The sequence below is a fragment of the Halichoerus grypus genome, chromosome 9, assembly GCF_964656455.1.
Source record: "Halichoerus grypus chromosome 9, mHalGry1.hap1.1, whole genome shotgun sequence".
Taxonomy (NCBI): Eukaryota; Metazoa; Chordata; class Mammalia; order Carnivora; family Phocidae; genus Halichoerus; species Halichoerus grypus.
In genome coordinates this window covers 52,416,431-52,438,120 of record NC_135720.1, presented here as the reverse complement: position 1 = coordinate 52,438,120, position 21,690 = coordinate 52,416,431, and the positions used below count along the sequence as shown (strand labels likewise).

At 33.7% G+C, this 21,690-nt stretch overlaps 1 protein-coding gene across 2 annotated transcripts in view; it reads right to left on the bottom strand.

The window, feature by feature from the left end:
* SEC63 (SEC63 protein translocation regulator) overlaps positions 1–21,690 on the bottom strand; it is a 68,861-nt gene that overhangs the window by 28,489 nt on the left and 18,682 nt on the right. Inside the window, exons 3-14 of one of the 2 annotated variants that reach the window (XM_036080228.2) lie at positions 19,837–19,951; positions 18,705–18,817; positions 11,821–11,882; positions 11,164–11,222; positions 9,659–9,709; positions 8,350–8,458; positions 6,123–6,217; positions 5,890–6,022; positions 4,243–4,335; positions 2,663–2,817; positions 1,412–1,459; positions 675–822 (exon numbers count right to left, since the gene is read on the bottom strand). In XM_036080228.2, the coding sequence (XP_035936121.1) occupies positions 675–822; positions 1,412–1,459; positions 2,663–2,817; positions 4,243–4,335; positions 5,890–6,022; positions 6,123–6,217; positions 8,350–8,458; positions 9,659–9,709; positions 11,164–11,222; positions 11,821–11,882; positions 18,705–18,817; positions 19,837–19,951 (1,181 nt within the window). The remainder of the gene's footprint in view (positions 1–674; positions 823–1,411; positions 1,460–2,662; positions 2,818–4,242; positions 4,336–5,889; positions 6,023–6,122; positions 6,218–8,349; positions 8,459–9,658; positions 9,710–11,163; positions 11,223–11,820; positions 11,883–18,704; positions 18,818–19,836; positions 19,952–21,690) is intronic. The other variant, XM_036080229.2, reaches the window with a different exon arrangement.

Genomic DNA, 21,690 nt, shown 5'->3' with positions numbered 1-21,690 from the left:
ATCCTTGTATTCTTGGTCCCACAAGAATGTTCTCACAAGAGGAACTTAGTAAATGTCAAAACTCAGAATACTGTCACAATGAAGGAATGGGCAGATAATCTCTAATTCTGTAACCACTGTATGATACTATTATTCAGCTATTAAAATGGACACTCAAAGGACAATTGTGTAGGTAGAAAAATCTATTTTTTCACCCCAGCAGACATAAAGATAGAGACAGGTTGAGAAAAACACATGAAATGTGGCATAGAACATGGTAATTTCCAAGGCTTACTAAAGTAAATTGGACTTTTTAAACTTAATTTTAGAACTAAACAGCTATTTCTTTTACACTAACAATATACACTTCAAGTATCTTCCATTGCACCTGAAAATCTTTCATTCTTTGAAAAGTTAAGAAAGTCCTAAAACTTGAACTACAGAACAGAGAGTCCTCAAGCTTAATCCCATTCTGAGGATAATAAAAGTAAGATTCTATGGGATTCTATCAGTATTCTCAAAATTATTAAGCATGTATCATATTCCATCACAGCCAATCTGACAGGTAAACTACAGTTCTGGAAAGTCTAATTACACATTATGATATCAAATGTTTTGAGAACCTTAAGCCACATAAACAAAAGCCAATCTATCAAAAAGAGAAAAAATGTTCAACAGGGAAACCTCCCACTTACCCTGTGATTTTATATCCATAGTCACATATGGGAAACTCCCAAGGACAGCCATAACCTCTTCATATTTTTCATCTTCAAGGAAGTGAAGTAGATTGTGACGATCTGATTCTTTTAAACTCACCAAATCCTGAATAGTCTTAATTTTGTACTGAATTTTAAGAGAGAGAGAGAGAGAGAGAGAGAGAGAAAGAAAATAAATCCCAAAGTCATAGAATTTTTCACAAAAAGAAAATTAGCATGTTTCACTAAAACAAAATCCAATAACTTTTAGAAAAATGCTAAGATCATACTGGCTCCCAAACTTACAATGGTTCTACTTACAATTTTTCAACTTTACAATGCTGCAAAAGCAATGCATTCAGCAGAAACCAAACTCTGAATTTTTATCTTTTCCAGGACTAATGATATTTGATACAATACTATCATTATGCTGGGGAGCAGCAGCAAACTGTAGCTCCACCAGCCAGGCAATCACAAGAGTAAACAATCCATACACTTACAACCATTCTGTACCCATACAATCATTCTGTTTTTCACTTTCAGTACAGTATTCAATAAATTACAAGAGACAGATATTCAACACTTTATTATAAAACAGGCTTGTGTTAGATGATTTTGCCCAACTGTAGGTTAATATAAGTGTTCTGCGCATGTTTAAGGTAGGCTAGGCTAAGCTATGATGTTTGGTAGGCTAGGTGTATTAAATGCATTTTTGACTTAGGGTATTTTCAACTTACGATCGATGGCTTTATGAGGATGTAACCCCACTGTAAGCTGAGGAAGATCTGCATACACATTTCAAAGCAAAAAATACAACTTTATAGCATTTCATGGCCTTTTATCCAAAGAAATTCAAATTTAGGATTTTTTTTTAATTACAAAGTTAATACAGGGTAATTTTTTAAATTTAGAAAAAATAAAGTTAGGAGGAAAAAAAAACAGTAATATTCATAGAATCTTGACCCAACCAAGAACAACTATCATTTGATATGCTCAGTTTGCTGACCCATATTTTCTATTTTAATGATAAAAACCTTTAAGAGTATGAATTTATCTCCAAGTACAACTGCACCCTTAAGGTTTTCCTATGCAATATTCTCATTTTTGTTATTTTCTAAATACAGCTGTCTGTTATTGCAGTAATATCCATCTAGGCTAAAGGGATACTTAGGAGTGTGTTCATTTCCAGGCATTTGGTACTAGTTATTAATATTTACTTTCACAGACAGGGCTTAGATCATGAGGAATGTGGAATGCCCACTTTTTGATTACACAGTTTTCAATTCAAAATGTGAACAAATTTATAAGGGCAATACGATTACCTGAAAGGACAGAGAACTCATATGTGAATCTCTAATACACATTAGTTCTACCTTAATATACTATCAAATCCAATGTCTATCTTCCGCCCACTTTGTCTAATGTATGCAAAGTAATGTTTAAAATCTCCTATCAGAATTATAATTTGTTTTTTCTTATATTTCCTCAAGTTTTTTCATTTATACATATTTTTGCCATATCTTAAGATTCATTATCAGATCTTTACGATAGATTGCATTATCTAAATTAGAAGTATCTTTATTTGATCTACTTATGTTTTGAAAACTTAATTTTTTTTGTTCCTATTCAACCAATAAACCATGCCCAACCTTAAAAGCCAGGCATGAAATGACTGGAAAGCATACAGTGCATTTTTACTCTGTACATTTATTTCTGGTAACATAATATAAAGAACAAAGTCTTAATTGCTAAAATGCACTGACCTCCAAAGTAGTAAAATCACTTACAGTAGGTAAATTTATGTTATAAGACACCTCCCTAATCAAGAAAATGCTAATAGAACCACTTTAGGAATAATTGTAGAGTGTTTAAGACATTCTAAATCTAAGAAAGTCATAGTAAACACTTCTAGAACACTTTTCATTCGTGCTACCTTTAAGTAACATGACAAACTGTTTACAGCTAATTTTAAAGTGGCAAAGAATTACCTTTTTATGATTAGAAACCCTCCTAAGATTGTCCTCTTCAATGTGAGGGAGCTGCAGAAGGGGAGACTTAAACTGCTGAAGGCCCTGCACAGCCATCTGGGAAAGCTTCATGCAGTTTTCTAGGGATGCCAAAGTTGGAGCACGAAACTCCCTTTCTTAGAAAGAACAGGAATAAAAGAAAAAACAAGGCTGGACTTTTTATGTGTTCCAGAGTACACAACTCATCACGAAAACATGACTCATATGAATATCGTTAACACCTCAAATTTTAAGACCATAGTGTTGATTTTCCTTTAAAAGTTGTAAAATCCAGTATGGAGGTTCCTCAAAAAGGTAAAACTAGAACTACCCTATGACCCAGCAATTGCACTACTATGTATTTACCCAAAGGATACAAAAACAGATTCGAAGGGATACATGTACCCTGATGTTTACAGCAGTGTTATCAACAATAGCCAAACTATAGAGAAAGCCCAAATGTCCATCGACCAATGAATGGGTAAAGAAGATGTGGTGTATATATACAAAATGGAATATTACTCAGCTATCAAAAAGCATGAACTCTTGCCATTTGCAACGATGTGGACAGAGCCAGAGTATATTATGCTAAGTGAAATAAGTCAGAGAAAGATAAATACCACATGATCTCATTCATATGTGGAATTTTAAGAAAGAAAACAGATGAACATATGGGAAGGGGGGAAAAGAAAAAAAAAATAAAAGCCATAAGAAACTCTTAATGATAGAGAACAAACTGAGGGTTGATGGAGCAAGGTGGGTGGGGGATAGGCTAAATGGTGATGGTTATTAAAGAGGGCACTTGTGATGAGCACTGGGTGTTGTATGTAAGTGATGAATCACTGAATTCTACTCCAGAAACCAATGTTGCACTGTATGTTAACTACCTAAAATTTAAATTAAAAAAAAAAGTTATAAGATACCAAAAATATACAAACATGTTCAAATGCAACAACCATTATCCAGCAACAAGCACTGGTTTAACAGAAAAATTCTTTGCATCACCTCCCAAAACAGTAAATTATCAGTATCAATAACATACTGATACCATGCCAAGAACTGACATCAGCCATAACAACAAACCACAACCATTATCTCCTTTCTTAAGGGTCTCCCTTTCCATTACTGACCACAAACTCTCTTTCTTTTTTCTTTCCCCTCATTCTTTTCTCCCTTCATGCAAAAAACACTACATGTCAGATGAGTCATTATTACATCACTTAAAGAATTATTTCAAACTCATTGTTAAAATACAGAATAACCTAACTCTAAAAATATTCAAAGGAAGGAAAAGGTATCTTAAATCTCTACAAACAATAAGTGACAACAAACAATAAAACAATAAATAAATGCAAAAACGTGAATTGTGATAAAGACTTTACAAAACGGAACATACAGGAAAGAAGTAAGAAAAACCATGAATAAAAGTGGAAAATCTGATTCAACTTATATAATATATAGGCAGAATTACTGTAGGTACTCAAAAATCCTAAAACTGTAAGTATAATCTGCAGGAGCTTGCAAGAAAAAGTACAACATAAGTAATTACATTTCCACCTCACCTTCACGGCTCCGGGCCATTATTATTAGCTGGCAGATTACATTAACCATTTCTTGAAGTAGGGCAGGGCATTTTTTCAACATAAATTGCTGATCTGCAAAACAAATGAAAACCTGAAACAAATCATTCCACTTTTATAGTTAAAACATCTTTATCATCTATAGTCCAAGACTGATACTAAATTCAAGTTGTCCCATAAACATTTCAGATGACCTCAGAATTTTACAGGTTGAACACAACAGTTTCTCCTAAGCAGGACTGTCAAAAATCAGTCAGAAAACCCTAGATCAGATTAGATGTTTCAAAGGCAAATTTTTAATATTATGGTGTGCTTCATAAGTTAACTTCCTTTTTTGGAAGAATAGTCTTAAACTTAATTCTAATCTTACTATATTTAAGAACCTTAAGAATCTTCTTCTTGTGCACCTAAGTTTCTATAACTATGAATAAGTCCAAAGACTAAGATTGAGAATAAATCTTAACTCAATGCAGAAAGAGAAGGGGGAGAAAGAGGAAGGAGACAGACTCATTTTTACTGCATGTAATGGTTAACTATTAAGATCATCCACTGGGGTTAGTACTCAACCTAAAAAAATATTTGTTCCCTGTTACTTAGATAATTGGTAAAAAATGGAGATGGTTTCATATCTGTACAGAATATTAGAAAAATCAGAATTACTGGTTAATTTGCAACTCCAACAACAATGCCTAAATAGTGATCCTTCATTCCATCCTAAGTATCCTATCTTATCACCAATTACTGAGCATCAGCTAGCCTTGTTTTTGGAGGCATTTGGTTTTATTATTGGCTTTAAAAAGGGACAGAAGAAGAGGAGCTTCATTCAGAAAGAACATTTATTCCCTAGGTATAATAATTTTCTTTTAAAACTTCAAATGAAGTAATGCAAGTAAAGAAGAAATGACACTCAAATTCATGACATCCCTGGAAACAGCACTGTCCCAATCCACTGCTTTTCTTTTACATAGAGAGGTGGCTTCAAGCAATTTAGGAAGCTTTCAATAAAAATTAAATCCTTTATCAGCAATTACTGCTGGAAGTGATGGTAGTAGTGGTGGTTGACTGAGATATTTGTTGTGAAATCCATTTTTTCTTCCCCCGAAAAGCTTAAAAAGCTTACAAAATCTTTTTTAAAAAGTCACTAGAAATTACTATATAATCTGCAACTGAATAAACATTTCTCAGAGTCTTCTCTCACCTTGAAATACTAAATTTTAACATTTGTCAAAGTATCTGACTTTAACCTTAGACTTTCAAAATATTTGTGAATTATGTAGCATAAAGTTTTCTTTTTAAAAGGTCCTTGAGCAATTATTTGATTGAGCAAAAAAAACAGGGCCAAAACACTGCACATGAGGTCTAATTAAATCCACTGCTTTTGTACTATTAAAACCCTGCCAAGGGGCGCCTGGGTGGCTCAGTCAGTTAAGCATCTGACTCTTGGTTTCAGCTCAGGTCATGATCTCAGGTTCGTGAGATCAAGCCCCACCCCAGGCTCCATCCTCAGCTCCAAGTCTGCTTGAGATTCTTTCCCCTATCCTCTCCCTCCCCCAGCTCGCGTGTGCTCTCTCTCTAAAATAAATAAATGTTAAAAAAAAACAAAAAACCCTGCAGATATTAGAATCTTACCTTCTTCAAGGGTCTCAGGAATTTTCATTCTAGCAAGATGAGACAGTAAAAGAACTCTGGCTTTCAGGCTATATGGGCAGGTAAGTGGAGGCTCATTCTTCTTTAGATTAATGCTGCCAATTTCTCTGATTAGCTAGAGTAAATAAAATAATTATTAAAAAATATATACCTAAAAAAGCATTAACTTTAATACCTAAATGCTTATATCAAGGAATCTGGGAGTTAGGCCTAACCTGAGGTATTAGAATATTATCTGTTGGTCTGCTTGTGGCATCTTTATTATACTGAGGATCAAATTCAGAGGCTCCAGCCAAAACCATGATAAGACCTAAGAAAACAAAGGTAATATGAAGGTAAATAAATACATTTGCTCACCTATTAACTTCCTCTCCTATGATATTTCATTAATCCTACACTGAGGCAATTTTCCACTTGCATGGAAAGCTAAAAATCATCCGAACTCCATTAACAAGTATTCATTTTTCCCATAAAAAAGAAACATTTCACTTTTTAAAATATGTACAATATTACCTATCACAAGTAAATAGAAATATCCATCAAATTAAGGGCCCCAAAGCACTGGATGCATTAAAATCAGTTTAAATAGCATCTGTTTCTAGACTTAAGCATGTATTCCACAGAAACTTTCTACAGAGCAATTATTAAGTATCCCATGTGATCTTAATAACTATTAAGTGAAATAAAGAGGGGCTCCATAGTTAAACAAGGCCGAGAAACAATGAGTTAGAGAGAGTTTTAGGTCTGATGACTGGCACTACAGTCATGAATCTCACCTTCCAGCAGAAAATGCACGCAATGTATTCACAAAAAGCAGGACAGTACAGAGGTTAAGAACACAGACCCCAGAGTTCCACTCCCTAACTAAATGACCTAGGACAATATTCTTCACCTCTCTATGGGCTTCAGTTTCTTCAGATGTGCCTGACACACAGTAAGCACAGTAGTATGTGTGAGCCACTAACTACCATCACTACCCTCAAATGTTTCATGAAACATCTACTCCTAAAACAGCTGTATAATAAATGATGCCAACACTAAAGTAATCAAGGATGTATAACCAAGCCCACCAGCAACTAAACAGTGCTTTTCTCATAGAACTGTGTAAGGCTAAGTGTCACTGTCAGAAATAAAATAGGAATCAAGATCACTGACGCAAAAAAACACATTAAAACACACCATAAACATGAAACACTTTCATAAGGGGGTTTCTATATTAATATCTCAATTCAACATAAGGAAAAGTGATATATGTGTGTAAAAGGGAGAGTAACAACCACTTATTCCTCAGAAATAAAAGACCTGCTCATTCCAAAAATACTCCAAAAATAAAAGATCTGTTCACATAGTTACATGATTCTGAGAAGTCTCTTTCTCATTACCAAAAAAATTAATAAAACTGGCAAATCCAAACTACAGAAAACTCAATTTAGGTTTTGGAACAAAAATGTATTCTACAGTGAGGCACAATTTAAAACTTTTTAAAACTTGTGTCTTCTTTTTTTTTTTCCCCCAAGGAGGGGAAGCAGGGTTTTTCTATGATATGTCTGTAAGTTCTGCAGAGCAGTGATTCTGAAATGCAACATTATATATTCCAAGGATAAAATTCATACTGTTAGCTTTATGGAATCAAAGAAAGTATTTTAAATGGAACTTTTTTTTTCCATAAAGAAATTCTGAAATAAGAATCTGGGAATTAAATATTCTGGCAATTTTCTTTCAACACATCCAAGACCTCTACTTATTTTATTGAGACTAATACAGTATAACGTACTGATTTAGGGCTTGGGAACCAGACCTCTTGAGTTTGATCCTAACTCTACCACTTACTGTATGTATCCTTAAGCTCAGTTTCCCCATCTATACAATGTGCTTAAAAACAGAAACTTACTTATGGGAGCAAAATAAAGATTGAGTTAACACATACGTAATCCCTAGCAATGCCTGGTATATAATACTCAAGAAATATTAGCTAGTATTATTACAAAATTAACCCACATGAAGCTTTACCATACAATTTCTAGGGGGAAAAAAAAATATATATATATATAGCTGAGTAAATGGGAATAATAGAAACACAATACATGTGGGCGCCTGGGTGGCTCAGTTGGTTAAGCGACTGCCTTTGGCTCAGGTCATGATCCCGGGGTCCTGGGATCGAGTCCCACATCAGGCTCCCCCTGCTCTGTGGGAAGCCTACTTCTCCCTCTGCCTCTGCCTGCCACTCCCCCTGCTTGTGCTCTCTCTCTCTCTGTCAAATAAATAAATAAAATCCTTAAAAAAAAAAAAAGAAATACATGTGATAAAGGGTGTTAGCATTCTCCTCCAGCTTTAGTTATATGAACAGAATATAAAACTGAAATGAAATGTCTCCAGTTGAATATATATCACATAAATGACTTGGAAAATAATCTAGTATCACAGCTACTTAAATTTACTTACGTTTCATATCCATATTTCGGGTTTTATAAACGAAATATGTATAAATCTGTGTTGTGCGTATTAGAATCTGGTCTCCACTATAACGTATTGAGCGATACCACCAAGAACCCTAAAATGCAAATAAAATTAAACAATAAATAAAGCATCAAAACCACAATAAATATTAGGTTTGATGCAGAATATGTTTCTGGTCAAATTTTCTAAATGTTCATAAAACAAGTAACAATACCTGAACTTTAGAACAAATGCTTTGTTACGTATTTCAAATTATTTAGCAAGTATTCATACTGGCCAACACCTAAACACCAACCTACCTCACTACATATATATGATTAAAACATTTATGGTTCAGTTAGAAGCTGAAGACAAAACAGAAACAAAACAACCCATTGCTATAAAAGCAACAAGCTGGTTTCTGACAGTTAGTATTTAATAAATATTTGATAAATAAGTGCAGGAGCAATTTTACAGTTGATATACTACTTTCATTCACATGATTCCATATAGCTGGATCCTCACACAACAAACCTATGAAGAAGGCAAGACAGGTTAATTATCAGTCTCACTATGGGACTCAGAGGAACTATAAGACCAGAAAGAAAACCACCCAGTCACAAAAGAAACAGTAAAATCATAAACTTTATGTTATCTCCATATTGAGGTGTTATGCAATAGTTTTTAAAATGAGGTTGCTCTATATGTTGTGCCTCCAATATAGGAAGCAAAAAAAGTCACAGAACAATACATACAGTAAGATGACATTTTTTTTTTTTAAGTGCGTGTGTATATACAATCCATAGAAAAATATCTGAAAGGGGCACCTAGGTGCCTTAGCTGGTTAAGCGTCCAACTCTTGATTTCGGCTCAGGTCATGATCTCAGAGCTCCATGCCCAGCAGGGAGTCTGCTTGAAATTCTTTCTCTCCCTCTCCCCTGTCCCTCCCCCTCCTCAAAAATAAATAAATAAATATTTTTTTTAAAAATCTGAAAGGGAGAACACCAAACTTACCAGTGATTATCTCTAATGAAGAAATGAAGTTGAGGGAGGTGATGAAGGAAGACATTCTAAACTCTAAATACATCTGTATTATTTCAGTTGTGTAACTTTTGTATTGGGAGGAGATATACTCTAACATACTCAAATGATATCACCTTTAGAAGACCTTTAAAGTATACTTGAATATAAGATTCTTAAAATTCAAGGATCAATGGATTATATTCTAATACAAATTGCAATCTTACAGGGAGATTCTAAAGCATGCCACCAATTCCCTTTCCAAAAATTGTTAATAAAAAGAGTTAGAACTTACTACAACAACTGGAAGGATAACCATGAATGCTAATCCATATACAAGTAAAACCTAGAATGGAAAAGAAAATAATTATGCCTTTCACAGGTCAATTATAATACCTAAGAACACTTATTTTTAGGTTTACATGGGAGAGGCACTATCAAAAGCACTCCTCATGTATTATTTCATTTAATCCTTATTTTCAAACTCTATGAGAAAGGTACCATTATTATTTTCCTTTTGCAAATACAGAACCTGCAGCAAACACAGGTTACATGACTTGTCCCAAGTCACACAGCTAGTAAGTGGTGGAGCCAGGATTAGAATCCAGGCATTTCAACTCTAAAACTTTATGCTTTTATCCACTATAATAAATTACCTTTTAATCTGCTCTGTAGATAACACCAGCAAAACAGCCTTATAAATGGTATTTTCCGTCCAGTCAGGTATTTATACATGCACACCTTCGCAAGTAGTTAGTGTCTTAGAAATAAATAATAGAAGCCTGGTTCCTTATCAAGGAACAACTTCATAATGTTCTGTTTACAAGTAATTTCTATCTATTGATCTTAGATTTTTCTCCTACTACTTGATCCCAAATCAGGTAGCTAACTATCTTTCTCTTCTCCAGTATTCCCACAGTAATCCTAAGCATGACAGACACTCTTATATATGAAACCACATATCCCTTAAGATAATGTTCGTCAGCCATAAAATAACATTAAACAGCCATTTTCAAAACAAATTACAGACTATATGAATTTTCTTTTTTATTGCTTCAAAGACAGCTCCTAATCATTTTTAAGAAATGTGAAATAGGGAAACATCTATTCCTGAACAATAGGTTAAGATAATTCCCAATGTTTTAGAGTTGCAGCATCTATCACTGATTAAAAGTCTGATATCCTGGGGTGCCTGGGTGGCTCAGTTGGTTGAGTGTCCAACTCCTGGTTTTGGCTCAGGTCATGATCTCACAGTCATGGGACTGAGCCCCCACGTTGGGCTCCACACTCAGTGCGGAGTCTGCTTCAGATTCTTTCTCCCTCCCCCTATGCCCCTCATCTCTCTCTCTCTCTTTCTCTCTCAGGTAAATAAAATCTTAAAAAAAAAAAAGTCTGATATCCTACTGCCTCCCTAAGTACCATACAGAATATATACAGCATTAATTTAGCATATATTATAACATTAATTTAGCTTGGATAAATGTAAAATGAAGGATAATTCCAATTTTGAGTACTACTTAGGATACCATATAAAACCAAAGTTCTCCAAACCAATGGTAAGACTTGACCTAAAACTGCCTCCAAAAGAAATCACAACTTTAAGGTTTTAAAACTACATTTAGAACACACTGCCCAAATAGCAACCTAATAATGAGAACCAATTCTTTTCTCCATTATGTAAAAAGTTTTCACAATACACAGTTACATTAAAAACAGCACTGCAGTATTTTTTTATAGCTCCCTTTATATTACTAAGCTATATCTAACACATTATAATGTGTCTTATTTACATGCACTCACCAAAATTGAGTTTTTCTGGTCAACTATCCAAGCTGGCAAGGCAATTCCAAAGCTTGTGGCTAAAACAGAAAGAGTATTTCTGAAGAATCTCCACTTTCAGTTTTATTATTTAGTTATATCCCAAAATTCTTCCTCCCAACTCCCCCCAACCCAAAGAAAGCTTTAAGAAAGATTATATTATGTGTGTTCCCATTACATAAAAGTTAATGGATTTTTCCAGAAGGTGGGGGGGGAGAAACTCAACCAAAGTACATGAATTCCTTATTAAATCTAAATTCTTTTATATGTCCTGGGTAATGTAAACACTGTGAATATACAAGAAAATGTTTAAAGTCAATAAAGAAAAACAGATTGTTTTCATCCAACTTTTATCAACTGCTAGTTGGAAATGATGAATAATTACAGTGATTACTCTTCTCATCAACCCGATCTAAGTTCTATCTTTCAAACTAGTTGCTAGAAAGAAAAATAAAGTAAAAATTAGCTAAAGAGAGCTCATTTACATATCTATTTAGCTCCTTGAGGTTATAATTTTCCTATTAACTAAGAAAATCAAAATACTCTTTTCAATCTACTAATATTTTCATTATACACACACATACACACACACATATATACACCATGTCACCAGTAATTTGTAGTTATTATTTACCACACCTTGAGGGCCATCTGGATTTCCAAACTCTTCCCAATTTTTCCGCGACTCTTCATCAGTTAAACTAGCATTAAAAGAACAAAATTACAAAATTAGAAAGGCACATCTGAAAAGTACTCATATATACAAACTCTATCTAACCAACTCATTTCTTATAGATATTAATTTTAGAAAATCAAGAAAAGCCTCTCTGAAATCAGAAAAAAAGAGAGAGAGGAAAGCAAGGAGTTCTACATTAAAGCAAATGAGAACTACTGAGCCTTTACAGAAATTCCTGGTTGGCCCGTGGTTTCTCAAGTTTTGCGAGTTCAAGCAGGAAGATAAAACTTTAAAGGTTACTACATTTTCTGAGAAGGCAGGGAGGATTACAGGTGACTTTCTTCTTATATTTCTTCTTATATCCTCATATATTTTCCAAAATTTCTTCAATGAGCACTGTTCAGACTTTAATAATAATATATACCTATTTATAAACTTAATACAAATTAATAATAATAATCCCCCCAAAACTGGTACCACATTCTCAAAGAAAAAAATGAATACCTGTAAAATTCCATTGCTATAGAAAAGGTCATTTGCATTGTGCTGAGGTCACAATTTTCTCCTAAACCAACTGCCAGAAGGACTAGGATAATACCTGCTAAAGCAACAGCTTCCTAACCAGCAATATAAAAATGACAGAGTGATTTTTTTAAACACGTAAAAAGAAATATTACCCTTGATCTGGGCCATGGCTCAAGGCACAAAATGAGAGTGGTTTTATTCCAGGTCCCAAAATAGATGTTAAAAAAATACTAAAAGAAAATTTCAATTCCTTCAAAAACTTTACAATGTTGTTAAGCAGACAAGGCAGACACACACAAAATGACCAGTAGTATCATAAGAAAGGCATTTTTTGAAGACTAAGTGGCAAAAGATTATGTTTATATCCAAACCTAATTTTAACATTCCCAGAATATACACACAAATGTAGTTTTCTATTCAATAAAGCTCCACATTAAGAGTGAAAATGCAGAAGTACCTTTAAAAACTAGCAAAAATTTTCAATGAGTTCAAATTTTTTTCCTCTAAACCATTCTATTTTTTATTATTTTTTTTAAGTAAGCTCTACATCCAATGTGGGGCTTACACACTATACTGACTCAGCCAGCCAGGTGCCCCCTAATTTTTTTTTAACTGAAGTACAGTTAACACACAATATTACATTAGTTTCAGGTGTACAAAATAGAGATTGACAAGTTTCTAAGTTATGCTATGCTCACAAGTGTAGCTACCATCTTTCACTATACAACGCTATTATAATAACATTGACTGTATTTCCTATGACTTATTTTTAAAATATTCCCTTTTATTCCTATGACTTATTTCTTCTGTAAATCTGTATCTCCTACTCCCCTTTACCCATTTGCCCATCCTCCCATCCCTTGTCCTCTGGCAACCTCAGTTTGTTCTCTGTATTAATGGGTCTGTTTCTGCTTTTTGGTTATTTGTTTTGTTTTTTAAGCTCCACATATAAGTGAAATCATATGGTATGTCTTTCTCTGCCTTATTTCATTTAGCATAATACCCTCTAGGTCCATCCATGTTGTCACAAATGGCAAGATCACAACCTTTTTTACGGACAATAGTCGTGTGTGTGTGTGTGTGTGTGTGTGTACCACATCTTCTTTATCCATTCATTTATCAATGGACATTTGGGTTGCTTCCATATCTTGGCTATTGTAAATAATACTGCAATAAACATAGGGGTGCATATATCTTTTTGAATGAATGTTTTTGTTTTCTTTGGGTAAAAACTCAATAGCGGAATTACTGGATCATACGGTATTTCTATTTTTAATGTTTTGAGGAACCTCCACACTGTTTTCCACAGTGGCTTTACCAATTTACATTCCCAACAACAGTGCACGGAAACTTCCACATCCTCGCCAACACTTATTTTTCTTTTTGACTGTAGCCATTTTGACAGGTGAACGGTGATAACTCACTGTGGTTTTGATTTGCATTTCCCTGATGATTAGTGCTGTTGAGCATCTTTTCATGTGTTTACTGACCACCTATATGTCTTCTTTGGAAAAATGTCTATTAAGGTCTTCTGCCCATTTTTTAATTGTATTGTTGGTTTTTTGGTGTTGAATTATGTAAGTTCTTTATATATTTTCGATATTAACCCCTTACTGAATATGTCATTTGCAAGTATCTTCTCCCATTCAGTAGTTTGCCTTTTTATTGGTTTCCTCCACTGTACAAAAGCTTTTTATTTTGGTGTAGTCCCAATAGTTCATTTTTGCTTTTGTTTCCCTTGCCTTATAATTTTTTGAATCTTTTTAAGTAGGCTCCATGCCCAGTGTGGAGCTTCAACTCACAACCCTGAGATCGAGTCCCATGCTCTATTGACTGAGCCAGCCAGGCACCCTGCCTTATGAATTTTATCTAGAAAAATGTTGCTATGGTGGATCTCAAAGAAATTACTGCCTATGTTCTTCTAGGTGTTTTATGGTTTCAGGTCTCATAACTAGGTCTTTAATCTATTTTGAGTTTATTTTCGTGTATGATGTAAGAAAGTGGTCCAGTTCCATTCTTTTGCATGTAACTGTCCAGTTTTCCCAGCACCATTTTTTGAAGAGACTGACTTTCCCCATTGTATATTCTTGCCTTCTTTGTCAGAAATTGACCATATAAATGCAGGTTTATTTCTGGGCTCTCTATTCTGTTCCACTGATCTGTGTGTCTATTTTTGTGCCAATACTATACAGTTTAGTTACTATAGCTTTGTAGTATATCTTGAAATCTGGAATTGTTATACTTCCAACTTTGTTCTCCTTCCTCACGATTGCTCTGGCTATTCGGGGTCTCTTGCGGTTCCATATACATTTTAGAATTATTTATTCTAGTTCTGTGAAAAATGCTATTGGTATTTTGATAGGGATTATATGGAATTTGTAGATTGCTTTGGGTAATACAGACATTTTAACAATATTAATTCTTCAATCCATGAGCATGGAATATCTTTCCATTTCTTTGTGTCATCTTTAATGTCTTTCATCAGTGTTTTATACAGAGTACAGAGGTCTTTCACCTCCTTAAGCTTATTTCTAGGTATTTCATTCTTTTTAATGTAATTGTAAATGAAATTGTTTTCTTAAATTCTTTCTGCTATTTCATTATTAGTGTGTAAAAATGCAACCAATTTCTAGGTATTAATTTTGTACCCTGCAACTTTACAGGGTTCATTTATTTATTATTTATTTATTCATTTATTACTTTTAAAAGTTTTTTGGTGGTCTTTAAGGTTTTCTATGTATAGTATCATGCCATCTGCAAAAGGTTACAGTTTAACTTCTTCCTTACCAATATGGATGTCTTTTATTTATTTTTCTTGTCTGACTGTTGTGGCTAGCACTTCCAGTACTATGTTGAATAAAAGTGGTGAGAGTGGACATCCTTGTCTTAGCTCAGTTTTTCACCACTGAGTATAATGTTAGCTGTGGGTTTTTCATATATGACCTTCATTATGTTGAGCTATGTTCCCTCTAAGAGTTGAGGGAGAGTTTTATCATAAAACAGATGTTGAATTTTGTGAAATGCTTTTTCCGAATCTACTGAGATGATATCTGATTTTTATTCTTCGTTCTATCAATGTGGTCTATCACCCTGACTGATTTTGCAAATACTGAGACATCCTTGCATCCCCAGAATAAATCCTACTTGATTGTGGTGAATGATCCTTCTAATATATTGTTGAATGTGACTTGGTAATACTTTGTTGAGGATTTCCGCATTTATGTTTGTCAGGAATTGAAAATATTTTTAAACTTATCAATTTGGTCATTTATGAAAACAAGTACATTGACATCTTCAGTCCCTTTTTAACTTTAACTCCACTTATACTATTTGACCTAAGTCCACAGTAAAATACAGAAGCCAACAAAAAGCACTGTAGAGAGGTTCATAAGGACGGTGCTTATGGTGGCTCTTTTTTGCTAAGGGAAGGATATTTCTCAAAAAATTTTGCCCTGGTTTCCCTGTACAACTTTGCACTTATCCAGGGGTTTTGCTATTATTTTTCTCAATATTCTGTCCTCTAATCAGATTCTTTTCCCAAAAATAATTATCTGTCCGCTCTACCTTTTTAATGATGGCAGCATAATAAACTGCTTTGTTCTCTATACAATGCCCTCGATTTTGCAAAATAAAGCATAGCTCACATCATAGAAGCACTTGATTTTTTCAAACTGCATACACAGCTGATTACCATTCCATTAATTCACTCATTAAGCTGACTTGTACAACTGGTGTGTGACAGGCACCATGCTCCATACTCAATGAAATTAAAAGAACTTTATCATAAACTTTTTAAAAGTGTAAGAAAGCAACATTTTTGGCTACTTATTAGTGCTTCAGTATACCACTCCTAAGACAAAACACTTAAAAGTTATGTAATTTTAGGGGGCGCCTGGGTGGCTCAGATGGTTAAGCGTCTGCCTTCAGCTCAGGTCATGATCTCTAGGTCCTGGGATCGAGCCCCGCATCAGGCTCCCTGCTCAGTGGGGAGTCTGCTTCTCCCTCTCCCTCTCTCCCTCTCAAATGAATAAATAAAAAATCTTAAAAAAAAAAAGTTATGTCATTTTAGTATAATTCATATATAATAAGCTTAAACAAGACCAATAATATTAACATAATTTTTAAAAATTCAAGGAGTATAAAGTTTCCTAAACATGATTAGATCCCTTAACTTTGCAGGTGGGAGGTTGTGTCATAGATCCTGTTACAAATCTGATAAAATCTCTAACCCTTCTGGCCCTGGAAAAATGCATAGTTAACAAATACACATAAATTCTGTATACAGTTTCAGGGGTCCCAGATTTTACATCCTGATCTAGAGAATGTTTTCATTAGATTATAGGTGAATGACCCTGAGTTGACTACGTAAAGCTAAGTTACATATTCATGCATAGAACACACAAAAACACGTTTTTTTAAAAAAATAGCTTTAAAGTAACATCTATGTTGTCCACTTGTTATAAAGTAGCTTAAACATAGGTTTTACACCCAAAAGCCAAATCCCAACTATATCCAAGAGAAACCAGAAACTATGAACCAGAAAATTCAATAGTTGGTCTAACTCCTCGAAAATAACCACCTCCTTTCCTTTAAGTTAGAAACTGGTATGAAGAAATAGGAATGACCCAGCTTGTTATTATAATGGGCAAATAAGGGAAGAGAAAATATCCTGAACAGCCAAAGCAAATTCTAAAAAACTTTGCAGTTCAAAGCCTATAAATGCATTCCAAAAGCTGCTTGAGTTATACTTAGGCTGCTAGAACTATGCATAAAATGGGAACTTCAATCACCCAGAACTTATATTTATCTAATCCATTTATACTTATACAAGTTACAAGATCTCAAAGTTCTGGGTCCTATAATTATTTTACTCTTTCATTTGTCTTACGGACCATCAACTATTTAAGACATTTTACTTAAAAAAAGCATTCTATAGCTTGATCATATAATTGAGTTAAAACCAAAGGCCATATATTCTTCTTCTGTACTTTTTAGAATAGTGACCATACAACATAAAGAGTCAGATTTCCAGTAACGTGAGAACAAAATCATGAACTTAAGAATGTTACAATACCTGAAAACTGAGCGGGGAGGGGGGAACAAAGGGACTAAAATTAAAACTACCAATTAAACAATCTTAGCTACCTGACTTCCTCTGGGTATCTTCAGTTCTTCTCAAATTACCTGAAGACAGCAACTAAAGCACTGTAACACTTGTGCAATGAGAGTAAATGGTTGGAAGAGACACAATGAAAAAAGGGGAGACACCAACTGAAAGACAGCAATCTGGAGGACATCTGCCATGCAGAAAACAAAATGTAGTACACACTTCAGAAGTTCCTGAAGGCACTGCTTTATCGCAGAATCATACTCACATATGTAACAAGCAACTCACAAAAAAGAGGGGAGGGGAGACACAGTCAATATACTTTTATTAAGCACAAAATGAGTATTTCCCAAACTTCTGTAAGTCATATACCACTTCTACTTGCTATTACATCTGAGTATCCTATTAACCTTTTTTTTCTTTTAAGATTTTATTTATTTATTTGACATAGAGATAGAGAGGGCGCACAAGCAGGGCAAGTGGCAGGTAAAGGGAGAGGGAGAAGCAGGTTCTGCACTGAGCAGGGAGCCCGATGCAGGGCTCGATCCCAGGACCCTGGGATCATGATCTGAGCCAAAGGCAGATGCTTAACCAACTGAGCCACCCAGGCGCCCGTCCTATTATTTACTTCTATTTTTAAAATCAGCACAAAATTATACATCACTGAGTCCTCTAAAAATAGACAACATTTTGTCTGTATTTTACTCTTTAACATAAGAGTTGTGTTGGGATATGCCTATGAGTCCTGAAGAATCCAGTTAACTTTTATCTCTTGTAATATTAACACTCAAGGAAAGACTATCTCTAATTTTATATACCCTTATCTTGTTTCCCAAAAATTAAACTAGTCTTTAGATAGCTTAATAAGATAAGCTACATTTCCAAAATAAGAGAAATAGATCTAGTCTAAAAAAAGCCTAGATATGAAAACAAGGTGTAAGTATATCCTCTTCTAATCAGAATGCTTAGAAAATAACTCAATTAACATATTACCTACTACTGAATTTAACTAACTTCACAGGGCAAAAGCACTACTCTAAGTTACTTAAAATTCAAGTTTAGTTAAATTAGCAGTTTAGGGTTGTCAGGCAGTTCCATAAATAATAGACTCAACATATAAGGTCAGCATTTAAAAGCTTATGACAACTATTTTATTCAAATAAAAAACTATCTTTACCACTCCTAAAAATGTGTAATGGGTCCTATGATACTTACGCTGCATAAGCTTTTGCTATCCTCATGAACATAACTTCATCACCTCCTTTATCTGGATGATATTTAAGTGACAGCAAACGATACTGTTTCTTAATTTCTGCTACTGTTGCCCCCTAAAAGGAAAGCTTTGTTTTAGTTAAAATAAGCACAATGCTGTAAAAACATAATTCATCCTATTTTGAACTTTAAATATAAACTATTCGGGTATTTTCAGAAAGAGAAAATGTTTTCATCCTATATATTTGTCCCATAAGTTTCATCCCATGTATTTTTTAAATAAAAATATACTTATTTTGTCCAATATGTTTATTTTATTGAGCACCTACTGGGTGTTGTGTAACACCAGGCACCAAGGATTTAAGGATGAAACCACACAATGCCATATTAAAGTAAAATAAAAAGATAGCAACATTTAAATATCAAAGTGATCACAGTAAATTAAGTCTGTCTGAAGAAACTCTCAAATCAAAGGTTAACTCCTTTTCTAAGAAATAATCAGAAGAATATTTGGTTTCATTTGTTTATCAATACTTTAATATTAAACACTTAAGAAGTTTACCTACCTGTTTCCTAATTAGACTCAATTTCTATTAATAAATTTTTCATATTGAATTTTATGGCATTAAATTGTCCCCCCAAAATCTTTTAATCTTAAAAAAAAATCTCTCTTGATCATGATCATCGCAGTAAGAAAAATCAGATGATATGATGCAAATTTTGCTTCTACAAAACCATTAACAATGCAACCAGTTCTTTGTAAGACAGAAAGACTTAACACACTGCTTTAGTGTCAACTAACACAGGATCATGAGATTTTTACCATCCAACTAACATAAATGAACCCCCTGGTTTTAACTTTGCATTAAACCAATCTTATAAAAGTCTTTTAAAAATATACTAACTTCTCATCTCATCTTCAAACATTCTTGTATTTATCAATTTCAAACCAAGCCTTACTAGGATGGAATTTAACATCTGCAGCTTAAAAAACATATATACATTAGAATAATAATGGATTACACATCCAAAGTCTGATTTCTTTAGGCACAACCCAATTCCTTTTAGGATATGGGCTTACAGTATTTTCACAGGGTCAATAAACTAATGTGCATTGTAGAAAAATACTACTTACAGGATCCAAATTTAATACTTCATAAGGATTGTATTCTTGATATTCTCGGTCTGTTTTGGAAACTTTGTATGCAAGGAATAAGAACAATGCCCATCCCGCAAGCAGAACTATTTTCCTGTTTAGGAAAAAGATAAGTGAAGTATAAATAAATATACCTATACGGGTTTCCTTTAAGAATCTATAAAGACATATGGCAGAACAAAGCAATAAAACAATCTAAAGTATCCTACATCGCTATGATATTGACTCAATTCTATAATCTCTGAGTTGTAAACTCCTGTCACTACCAGAACAGCGCCTTTTTTTACCTTTGAATTCTCTAGAATCTAGTAGTCTGCACCTAGAATCTTACATGTAATATTCCCTCAATTACTATTTGCAGAATTTTATGTATAGAACTTAATTCAACTTATTGGTCTCATTATATTAGATCAAAATATATTAATACTAAGTATTCAATAAACCATTTATGTAAAAAAAAAAAAGAGCTGCTCTTAACCTAATAATTAGACTTTGAGTAAGATAAACTGCAAAAAATAATGGGTGAAGGAATAGCCTTGTTTGTAACAGTAAAACTTTAGAAACACATTAAATATCCATTTATATGGGACTAATTAAATAAACCATTTATAGGAGACTAATAAACCAAGATACAGCCAAATAATTAGCCAATACAGATATAGAAAGATGTACATAATTGGATAAAAAGGGATATAAAGGAATATATAGTTTAAAAAAAACAACAAACCTAACCTCTTCTCTCCAATATGCTCTGTTTAGTAAAAATATTTAAAAGACTGATATTACCAGTGTTGGAGAGGCTAAAAAAAAAAAAGGAACACTCATACCCTTTACACTCTGAAGGACTGTCTGGCAACAAGGTATCAAAACCCTGAAGAAGTACATACCCTTTTAACTATCTATTTCAAGAAATTTAGAAGGAAGTAAACTAGAATTAGGTATATAAAGTATAAAAAGCTGGTTACAGATATATAACAGAAATAATACACAGAATACACAGAAATAACAACAGAAAACACACACAGAGATGTCCATCAATAGAGTAGTAAACAAATGAACGGTATATTAATAAAGTGAAATACCATCTAGCCAATAAAAACAATATTTGCTGTGGAAGATCATTAAATTAAATTAAAACAAGAAAAACAGCTTTCCAAGATATATGTATAATATGCTATTTTTAATAAATAAAAGTTTATTAAAAATATAGAAGGTAAATCATCTTAATAGTGGCTATCTTTAAGTGATGAAATTGAGTAATTTTTATTTTTTTATACTCTTTATATCACAATTTGTTATGCTAAGTAGGAACCGTTAAACACATAAAATGAATCCTACGAGGCCTAATCAAACAAAATTGGAGTGACCTTCTTTTCAAAGACAGAAAATATTCCACGTGTTTAAGCTCATTTGGTAGAAACCTAGCTTAAAAATATTTATTTGGAATGAGCCTCTAGGATCAAGTTTAAATCCACCTACTGACCTTTATCACCCAAATTAAAAAAACAAAAAACAAAAAACAAAAAACAAAATCCCCATCTCCCAAAGTTCCCTAAGCTTTTCCTACCATCATGCTTTCGCTCTTGAATCTTTCCACCTAAAATTCCCATTCCCCATTTCTGCCTATCCAAACTCTATTCATCCTTCAAGACTCACCTCAAAGCAGTCCTTACCCTTGTCAAAGTGATCAATGGGGAAACCAGGGTTACAGTCACTAAGAAGCAAAACCCATGACTTTTCTCCTCTAACTCACTGCAAGCTCCTTGAGCATGTGGACAGGATCTTACTGAGTTTTTGACTAACCCCAGAGTAGCTTAAACAGGGTTGGCATTC